At 50.5% G+C, this 10,434-nt stretch overlaps 1 protein-coding gene across 13 annotated transcripts in view; it reads right to left on the bottom strand.

Moving 5' to 3' along the window:
• The window catches only part of RALY (RALY heterogeneous nuclear ribonucleoprotein), an 84,554-nt gene continuing 74,120 nt past the window's right edge, over positions 1–10,434 (bottom strand). For 8 of the 13 annotated variants that reach the window (XM_027977098.2, XM_012189080.3, XM_042230344.1 and 5 more), the window contains 8 exons: positions 7,580–7,844; positions 6,376–6,448; positions 6,141–6,188; positions 3,985–4,151; positions 3,187–3,300; positions 2,789–2,979; positions 1,540–1,588; positions 1–364 (listed from right to left, as the gene is read on the bottom strand). In XM_027977098.2, coding sequence (XP_027832899.1) covers positions 1,544–1,588; positions 2,789–2,979; positions 3,187–3,300; positions 3,985–4,151; positions 6,141–6,188; positions 6,376–6,448; positions 7,580–7,835 — 894 coding nt within the window. In that variant the 5' untranslated portion in view covers positions 7,836–7,844 and the 3' untranslated portion in view covers positions 1–364; positions 1,540–1,543. Of the gene's footprint in view, positions 365–1,539; positions 1,589–2,788; positions 2,980–3,186; positions 3,301–3,984; positions 4,152–6,140; positions 6,189–6,375; positions 6,449–7,579; positions 7,845–9,822; positions 9,984–10,187; positions 10,270–10,434 lie in introns of all 13 variants that reach the window. The other 5 variants (XM_004014503.4, XM_042230347.1, XM_060397715.1 and 2 more) reach the window with 3 other exon arrangements.

Genomic DNA, 10,434 nt, shown 5'->3' with positions numbered 1-10,434 from the left:
TCAGAGCAAGTTGGGATCCAATCTCTTTATTGTCAAGGTCCCCTCCCTGTGGGCCCCACCCCGCTCCAAACCTATAGAAAAACCCCAAGCCTGGGAATGTCCTGGGGAGGGGAGGCAGAGTGTAGGGAGACTGTGCTCTGCCCTCTGGCCTGGGCAGTACCAACAGGGAGGGTACGTGAGGAAGGGATGCTGATAACTCCACCTGCAGAGAATGCGCCACTGGCTGATACACGTGAGGGAGGTGGTGCCTGCTGCCAGCTCTCCTCTGGGACCCGCTGGGGGTGCTATCCAGGGGTGGGTGCCCAGCTTGAGGCCTGGTACAGTGCACGCCTTTCTCCTGCTGGTGGCCATCGCTCCTGTCAGACTGAGAGAGACAAGAGAGAACGAAGGCTGAGAGGAAGAGCCCCTTTGTGCTCTAGGTAACAAGGTCCGGGAAGATGGGAGAGTGCAATGGCGCTTGCTGTTTGCAGACACAGGCATGCCTGTGCCCTCACTCTGGCTTCCTAACTTTCTGGCCATGAAACCTTGGGTGACTCTTCTCCTTCCCTAAGCCTCCATGTCCTCACATGAGTCCCCAGCACCTCTCCTTCAAACTGGCTGAACAGGTACAACTTAGCCTCCCAGGTAAAACAAACCACGAAGACTGCCTAAACTTAAAGGTGCGGTGGAGCATATACAGACTCACAGCACGAGTGTGTCATAAAGATACCTCTGTTGTTTGAGACCTTCCTCCACCCAATTCTGTCATGCCCTGGAAAGGGTCCCCAAAGGAATGGGGCTGGGCAGAGCTGGTGTGGCCAGGCTTCCCTCTAGGGTGGGGCAAAGCAGGGTGGTAAATACCAACCAGAGAGTGAGCTTTGAGGCCACACAGCAATAGGTTAGAATCTAGGCTCCACCAGTGATCACCTTGGGATCTTGTGGGATATGTGCTTTATCTCCCTGCCCTCTTCAGTGTGTCAGTTTCTGTATCTATTACACTGGCACAATCACAACCCTGGGACACACAGGACATTTCCTCCCGACAGGATCCAACCCCAGCCTCTAACTCTGGCTCCCTGTCCCTACTGGGCGGAGTTGGGACTGCAGTTGCAGGAGACTGGCCCATTTCCCACACACCAAGGATGGCAGGCGTTCTGCCTCTGCTCAAGGTGTTCCCTCAGATGCTTTTCCCTCCATCCTCAACAAGCTCATCTACACATCACCTCTTCCACCGCACCCCTCTTTTGCCCCCTGCCTCTCCAGTCCCTGTCATTCTGCTCACACTGGGTGGTAAGGGTCTGTTTTCCTCCACTAGACTCAGAGCTCCTTACAAGTGGGGACAGGCAATGCGCTGGGCATGTGCTGAGGGAACTCCTGTTGGGCAGACCTGGCTAGCCCAACCACGATTCCTGCTCCACAAACCACCAAGCCCCACCACAAATGGGCATGGCAGGATGGCGGGGGACCAGAGACCCTTTATGGATGGACACAGTACTACCCTGCCAGGTCTACTTCATGGCAGGCCCTCTGCTTCACCCTTCCCCACCAGGACCCCCATACCTGCTTACTGCAAGGCCCCATCCTCCACGTCTGTGTCCTGGCTGTGCTCCTGAGAGGAGGAGACAACAAGGACCATACATCACTCACGGCAAGTCTGTCCTGCCCTGGGGCCCAGAGCATATGTGGAGGCCACATTCGGAAAGGGGGAGGGGCAGTCAAAGGGAATAGCTGCCTCGGGATTCCAACAGGGCAGTCTGAGGGCCCCTCAGGAGAGAAAGGACCAGTCAAGGAAGTTCTAGGTGTGGCAGGGGACACATTCTCCATAGAAAGTCCTTCTCAGACTGGAGCAGACTGAAAGCCTAGTAGACTGGTGAGCTCCCCATCTTAGGAATATCTAAGCCTTCATTTGGACCTTTATGGAGACTATGCCTGAAAAGAGTAAAATGGGGTCTCTGGCTAGGTTCAAATAAGGAGAGACAGGCTGGGGACAAAGATGACCTTTCTCTCCACTGTTATGGCCACAAACCCATCTATCCTTATACCAGGACCCAGCCACATGAAGACCCACTGACATCCAGGCTCCAATCCTGGCTCCACCCTCATTAGGCACAAAGCCCTGGGACAAGCTACTTGACTCCTCTGAGTCTCAGTTTCTTCATGGGTAAACGTAACAAGAGTAACACTTTGCAGTTCAGGGCTACTGTTAAGGTCAAATGAAGTTACAAACTGTGAACTACAGGGCCTGGTGCTCACTAAGTATGAGGTAGGTGAGTAGCAGGCACACCTCGCCTTCAGAATCTGGTCGACCTTTCCACTTAAGATGAGCTCCTTGCCTCAATCTGAAGAATTCCAATACCAAACAGGAAGCTTGCTCGCCCCGTCTTGAGACAGCCTGTGTCAAGCTCAGGCAACAATGGCTTTTAGAAAATCCTCAGGTAGAGCAGACCCCTGCACTGCTTGTGGCTTCCCCAGGCAATCCCCCTTCTCCTGTTCCCTGGAATTCTGCAGACCATGAGCCCTTGACTCTTCCCTTCTCCAACTCATGGGGAAGATGGAGTCCAGAATGGGCCTTGGGATAGAGAGAGGTCCGCCACAGTCCTCTGTGGGGTTTCTGACTGACAGCTGAAAGAGCTAAGTACTCTCTGTTCATTACCCCCTCTTCTTCACTGGATTAGAACCCCTGGCAAGGAAGGAGGGAGCTCACAGGGCGGCCAAGTAGTCAAGAGGTACCCCTCTACTCCCTGCAGCCCTCCTGCAACCAGAGGTACACAAACACCAGTCCCAGCCGCCCCCCATGGCAGGCCCTCACCAGCTCTTCCTCGCTGTGTGTTAGCAGCCCCTCCTCATCACCATCGTCTCGAGCCTGTGCTTCTCCCTGGGGCGTGCCCGCCTCAGAAGCTGTGTCCTCCGGGGGGGCCGGGGGCCGGCTGCTGCCGCCAGGACCACTGCTGCCGCTGCTGCCGCCACCACCGCTGCTACTCTCGCCCTTTTTTTTGCCATCTTCAGGGGAAGGGGTGAGGAAGGGAGAACAAAACTCAGCCTGGGGCACCTGCCCAGGGTAGCACCTTTGTAGAGCCAAGGCCTCAGCAAGGTGGGTCCAGGTGGGATTGGAGGCCACAGCCCCTTCTCTGCCCCATGCACCATCCTCCCCATGCTCTGCCCTGTGCCCCTGCTCACTGATCTGGGCAAGGACCCTTGGAAGCTGACCTGGATTGGCCTTTTGCTCCTCGGCAATCTGCTCCAAGCGCCCCAGCAAGGCATCAATGTTGGACTTGATCTGGGTCAGCTCTGTCTTGATGGTCTGCAGCTCACTGCTCTTTACTGAGAGTGGAGGGAAGTACAAGGATGTCAACTGAGGGCTGGGAGCTTGACGCTAACACCAGACCTTAGCCCCATTCTGTCAAGCAGGAAGATAGGCCAATGGCAGAAACAGTCCTCGTCCATGGTCTTTTTCTGGCCAGGGAGAGGCCAGAGCTGCCTGTGGCACCCCCCTGAGACTTTCTTAAGGCCATTCCTATAGTAACGGGCCTGGATTTCCTCCCCACCCCCATGAAAGGGACAGGGATGGATAAAATGGAGGCGTGTGGTATGTACCTCTGTGTGCACCTGAGCAAGAATGTTTCTCTGCTTATGTTATAGGATGGTATCTGTCTTTCAAGGTGTATAAATGTGAGTGCTTTACAATCAGATTTCCTGAGTGCCTGACCACATGCACACCCCAGAATGACTGTGGAGTAGCGAGCCTGTGTGGACCTGTCCTTGTCCTGACTAAAAGATGACACGATTTCCTCACTGAACTCCACGTCACAGCAACTGGGCCCCACCTCCATAAATGTCAGTCTTTTCCTCTTAGAAATGCATGAAAATACTCACTTGGTTGTATTAGAGCAGCAGAACTGTGGGAGATTTGTTCCTTTATCTATTTTCCAATGTAAAAAAATGTGATTCTATTATTTTGCTAATGACAAAATGAAAATTATTTAGGAAGAAGATAGAGTCACTCACACTTGATCTTGGCTGTGCCGGTGGTGATGGCTGTGGAGCGGGCAAAGAGCTTGACAGGTATGGTGGTTTTGACACGTCGGACCAAGGGGACGGTGACCCGGGGTCGCTTCACAGGGACTGCTCTGGGCACTGGCACTGGTGACAGGCGGCCCCGATAGTCGAAGAGCCTGTGAGAGCAAATGGGCCAGAGGCTGCAGCATGGCCTGTGGCCAGCAGGGGGCACTGTGGCCTTAGACCAACACGTGAAGGGCTGGGCAGCCTGCACTGCATACCTTTGCCTGCTCCCAGTTAAGTCCTGAGGGTGAAGAGGAAGGCCTTCTGGACCTCAACAGCTACTGGAATCCTTACTACATCAACCTTTCCTACCATCCAGGCTGAGTAAGGGTAGGGGAGGTGACAGGGGTTTAGAGCCCCATTCAACAGAGGAGCAAACAGAACTGCCCCCAAGACAGACTTCCTACATCACCCTAATAACCAGGCCTGCTCTACTACTTGACTTGCCTTCTGCTCAGCCAACTGCACCCTAAGCTCTGGTCAGAGTTTGCAAATCTCCCTAAAGCAGTAAAAATGCCCAGCTGGACAGAGGTGTGGGAGTGGGAGTCAATTCCTCAGCCTGCCCGAGCCTCAGTTTTCCCACATGCCTAGTGAAGATGACCACCCCAAATTCTGTCCTCCCACATCCCCACAAGACTGCTGTGAGGACAGAACATGAGAGAACTTAGTTTAAAATACACATGTTAAAAAATGTGATAGGTGAAAAGGCCAGGGTACTGAGACCCTCAACTCGATGGGTCTATGACCTCAGAGGCATGAGGCTGGACTCCAAGCCCCTTTCCTCATTCTGGGCTTCCAATCACCATATCCTCACTCCACTTAGGAGATGGAGGGGCTGGAGGCCCAGGGGAGTATCAAGGTTTAGCAACTCAGTCAGACCCTCTGTGCCAGACAGTATGCTGACCCCCAACACCATCACACAGCCCTTTCCAGGAGGGCTTCTTTTCCTTATCAGGCAGAAGCTCCGTAGGCTGAGTAGGGGTTTTCTCCCACGACTGCTGCTCCTGCCACCTCCCTGCAGGATCACTGTCCTGATGACAGCCAGGCAACCTGCCGACAGGAGGCAATGCAATGACCCAGGCCTGGGTAACGCCTTTGTTTAGGGAGCTCCTGCCCTGGGGTGACGATGGCTGGAGATGGAGAGTCTCTGGGAATGGATCCAGTCCCGGACCCTGCATTTCTGCCCCTAAGGGGAGGGGGCGGCTCTGGCCTTGGTCAGAATCTCTGAACCACAGAATCCCAGAGCTGGAAGAGCCCTGAGGGATCACTTGATGCAAGCCCATTTCAGACTGGGAGGGGATGTACCGAAAGTCATGTAATTCATTCAGTGGCAGAGCTGAGATTAGCACCCAGGTCTTCTGACTCCCAGGCAAGGGCACTTTCTACCACACTGCACTGTCTCCTAAATCTTCTCACAGGTGAGAAAACTGAGGCTCAGAGAGGTTCTGTTCTTCCTGGACAGCCTGGGGAAGGCTGAGAGGGTGGGAAGGAGACAGAGAAGTGGAAGGTGAAGTTTGGGCCAGCCCCCACCATGATTTCCACAAGAATGTGGCTGGTGCCATGGAGGTTGGGGTCTGGGTGGGTTTGGGGGTAGGTCATAGCCTACCAAGCACTAACTCAGACTTCCCAAGGAGGGCTGGCCTCCTGGGTGTAAATACAAGGCTAACCGGCTCAGGCTGAGTTCTGAGGTACCTTCAGCTGGCTGGGCCCTCAGGGAGTTAATAAGGAAACTGCACAGCAGTGTGAAGGCTCAGATTCCCTGCACCTGGTCCTGCACCTGGTTCTGTACTCCCACTTGCTACATTTATATGTCCCTTGGCTGTCCAGTCCCATCAAGTCTCACCCCAGGATCAGGAGGAGGAGGGGCAGTCAGAGGGTTAGGAAGACAGTGTGGGCTGGGGAGAGCTCCGGCCTGGGCACCTATACAACTGGACCCTAGTCCCAGCTCTGCCACCAATTTGTGGAGCAGCCCTGGGAAGATAACTATCCACAACTCTGGGCCTCAGTTCCCACTTGGAGGACTGAGTGGGCTGCACCAGCAATCTCTCAGAACCCTTCCAGCTTGGCTGCTTCATGCCTGGGCACGCCCCTCCCCCGCTCACCTGTCGTAGAAGTCGTCCCGGTAGTAATCATAGTCAAAGCTGTAGCCACTGGGGAGACAAAGGGGAGAGGGCCGGGGCTTAGAGATGGCCACTCAGCCCACTCTCCACAGGCCCTCATCTCCAAACACCTCCCCAAATTCTAGGCTTGGCACCCATTACCACCAAATCTCCCTCTGTGGAAAGAGGGACCAATCCCACCTAGACAGAGACAGACAAACAAGACAGAGCGCCCCACCTGTATATGGCAGATGCTGCTCTCTTTAGCCCCTTGGGTCTGTTGGGCTTCGGCTCTCCAGCCATGTTTATGTCTGTACGGAGAGAAGAGGCAGAGTCAGATGCCGATATACTGTCAGAGCCCATACACCTATCACCCCCACGGACATGTACAGCAATGTTAAGTGTTTACAAAAGATGCACATGGACTGTACTCCCTAACATGGACAACAGAGGTCTTCACAAATAGACTCATTTACTACATACACATAACTTTACATGTTCATATACATTCAGAAACATGCAGGCTTACAATCATACATGCACACACACAATGTACATCAAATCATATGCATTCCCAAGCTCTCTCACATAAGCATAGACATCACACACACACCCTCACACATATGTTCACGTATCCGGGAAGTAAGATCACACACTCAACTTCACTCACACTTGGCTCTCGCATCCTATACGTAACTGCCCATATGCAAATAAGCCAGTGCACATTCACACCAACCTTTCACTGAACATCTTTATGCCTAGAGTAGAGTTCAACAAATCTCAGGAACTCAATAAACACTTGGTAAATGAATATACATACATCTGCTCACACACTGAAGTACATTCTGATACTTGAAAAAAGCTGGCTGGGCACTACATACATACCCAGAAAGTAAGGTGTGTGTCCACATATTCTCCACGTGACTAGCTGCATCCACTTAGCACATATTCAGCAATACACATATACACATCCCTTCTCAAACATACACAAATACACAGAAGTAAGTGAACATATACAAAAGCTATACATGCTTCCAGTGTGGCCACATCACACGCATGTAACACCAAGACCAAGCTTCATCTCATGCTCCCCTCCTCCTGGCTCTCAGAACAGGTTTTAACCCAAGCCAAAAGCAGCCCAATGTAAGAGGCTGTGTTAGTCCACTCTCCCCTTTCTCTGAGGGATCTGCATTTTAACTGGAACCCTTTCAATGCGAAAGCAGGGGCAGAAGTGTTCGCCTGAAACTTCTAAAATTCTCCATACAGGCACTGCCATAACTTAAATATAATTAACTTATTAACTATTTAAGTTAAAACATCTCAGACAGGGGTAGTGGGTTATGGGGGACAAGACAGAAAATGGGATAAGAGAGGAGCTAAAGAACATGGGTCAGCACCTGCCCAGGAAAAATCCTGGGGCAGGGCCATGAAGAGATGCTTACCCAGGGTCTGGCCGGCCAGCACTCGCCCATTCTCTCCCACCACAGCTGCCCGGGCATGGCGCTCGTTGGCATATTGGACAAAGGCATAGCCCTTGTGCACAGAACAGCCGGCCACACGGCCATACTTGGAGAAGATGGTCTCCACATCTGACTTCTTCACCACAGCTGTGTTGAGGTTTCCAATGAAAACCCGAGAGTTGATGGATTTGGGGTCATTCTTGTTGGTTACATTGCTCGTCTGGATCTTCAAGGACATGTTGGCCACCTGAAGAAAGCAAGCCACTGTGAGGCTAGGATCTGAGTTGGGTTCATGGGCTGCTCATGACCCACAACCTGGCTACACTGGATGGCTTTGTTCCTTCCTACACACATGCCCCTATCACACCCAACCTCCCCATCTGTGCTTGTTTCACTGGCTGGTGACCTCATACAGGTGCTTTACCTATGTTCTATTATATGGTGTTGACGTGATGAGCAGAACCGGGACATTTTACATGGGAGGAAATGCAGTCAGAGGTCACAATGCCAGTGAATAACAAGACAGGAATTTGAACCCTGTCTGCTTGACTCAATTCTTCTTTTTAAATTAAGGTTACACGTTGGTTTATAACATTACAAAAATGTTATATTGACTTCAATTCTTTCAAACCCACTCCTTCTTTAATGCTAATTTTGAATGTTGCCCCTTGCAGGATCTAAATTTGAAGATCTCCCACAGTTTTTCTTCTGTTCCTTCAATGGTAGAACCACAGCAAAGAGGTCACAGGGTAATTGCAAGTAATGTTTGCTCTAAAACAGTATTATATTATGTGCAGTCTGATCCAGACATGGACCATGGCTGTCTTTATTGGCATCAGCCATTTAAAAAGTGAGTTAAACCTCACTGAGCACTAAGGGTGGCATGCAATATTGAATAATTACAAAACTCCGTAAGTGGTATCATTATCATTCATATTTTACAAAAACAGACTCCAGCAAGTTCATTAACCTGCCAGGAATAGGCATTCAAACCTAGGTCACTGGTCCATAAAGCCCATTTGTATCAAATTTATCACTCTCCTTCCCAGTGTTAAATCCAAGTTAAATACAGTTGAACCAATTATGGGCTTCAACTGCATGGGTCCATTTTTATGTAAATGTTTTTCAATAGTAAATATTACAATACTGCCCATGGCCCATGGTTCCCGTGGTTGGTTAAATCCACAGGTGTGGAAGAACTGTGGATACGGAGGTTTGTTAATTATACACAAATTAAACACTGTATTGCTTAAGGGTTGACTGTACTACAGTCAGTCAGCACATTTATCTGAGAATTGTTTTTAACAAATTAATTTTTGGAGTTATCCATTTTACACTTACTATTCAGATTCTGTTCTCTTTGCTTACAGATGATACTTTCTCTGCTCTCTACACTCAGGCAATGTTTTTTACCCCAAAGGGTTGTACAAATCTCTCCTACTCCTCTTTCTGGACAGGTCAGAATCTAGGCACAGGCTCCAAAGGGAAAGGGAAAAGGAGGTTCAGTTCCAGTAGGAAAGGCCTTGGCATTTATATTCCTGGCCCAGTGTTCTGCTCACTGGCATGGGTTGGTGCAACTCTCTTTTGGAACACTCCTATCTTGAATTTGACCCTAAAACTACTGGATAAAGTGCCAAAGAACCACCAACCAGTGTGCATAAATCAGCTTAAACTAACCATAAACACCTGCCTATTTACTTAATATTTGGGGGGAAGAGGGAACTTCTTTTTAGTGAATTAGAGAGGAGCTGAGTAATAAGCTGGGAGATCTTTATCTTTTGTCCCACTAGGGTAAAAGGCCGTTTCTCCTCAATCCTCCCAGCTTAAAAGTCGGCACTTTCTGACCAGTAGATGGCACTGTTTGCAAGGAAACCACAACCTGGGCTCCAGAGATTCTGGAGAAGAATCTGCTCCTACAGTAGTTCTTACAGTAGCAAGGATATGCTGGGGTCAAGCGTGCATCATCACAGGGAAAGATGAGGGGCTGAAAGGGCACTGCTACTGATGAAGAGCCTGGTGCCAGCTTCGGAACTAGCCTGGAAGGACAGACTCTTTTGTTACTCAGTTTGCCTTTGCATCCAATCATCAATATTTATCAGCCTAACCAGTGAGGGACACATAAACAGATTGCCCATGAAAACACTTAACATACTGTTTTTATGAAGAAGGAAATGCTCAATGTATGTGGGTTCCACCTCACAGTTCTCTGACAATCCTTCTCTTACCTGGATGACAAGCCAGGTTCAAGGTTCAAAGGTTAACTCCTTGCACATCCATGAGTATATAACAAATTTGTGGGACTCCTCCATGAGCATCAGATAACTCTCCCCTTCGGTTCAGCTCAAAGTCATGAAGTTTTGGTCCAGGGAGATGCCCCTGCTTTTGGCTGGAGGGAGCCCACCAGGTCAGGTGTGTGGACCAAGATAGAAAAAAGAGAAGGGGGGATGACAGTTCAGAGGTCTACTGGTGACTGCTGCTGCTGCCAGTTACCTGGCAGGGACATGACCATCACTGGGTCCCCTCGGACTTCTTCCTGTTCAGCAGTGTTAATGACCTCTACCGCTACTGAACAGGAAACACTGTTGCGCACCTGTGCTTGGTGTTATAGCGGGATCAGCATTCATCCCTTGGCTGGTGAGCCAAGTCCTCTGGGTTTGGCTCTACCCGGTCACCTAGGGTTTGGGACAATGTATACAAAAGGACTTTACAAACTCTGAAGCTCTTTATATGAAAAATTTACTCTGACTAGTTGGAACATCTCTGTTCTACTAACATAGCCATTTGGGGGCTCATCCTAGGTGAGAGTCAAGGTCAGACTGGAACACATTCTGTACAAT

This window comes from Ovis aries, chromosome 13, assembly GCF_016772045.2.
Source record: "Ovis aries strain OAR_USU_Benz2616 breed Rambouillet chromosome 13, ARS-UI_Ramb_v3.0, whole genome shotgun sequence".
NCBI lineage: Eukaryota > Metazoa > Chordata > Mammalia > Artiodactyla > Bovidae > Ovis > Ovis aries.
The sequence above is the reverse complement of the archived record's forward strand: the minus strand, read 5'-3'. Positions and strand labels throughout refer to the sequence as shown.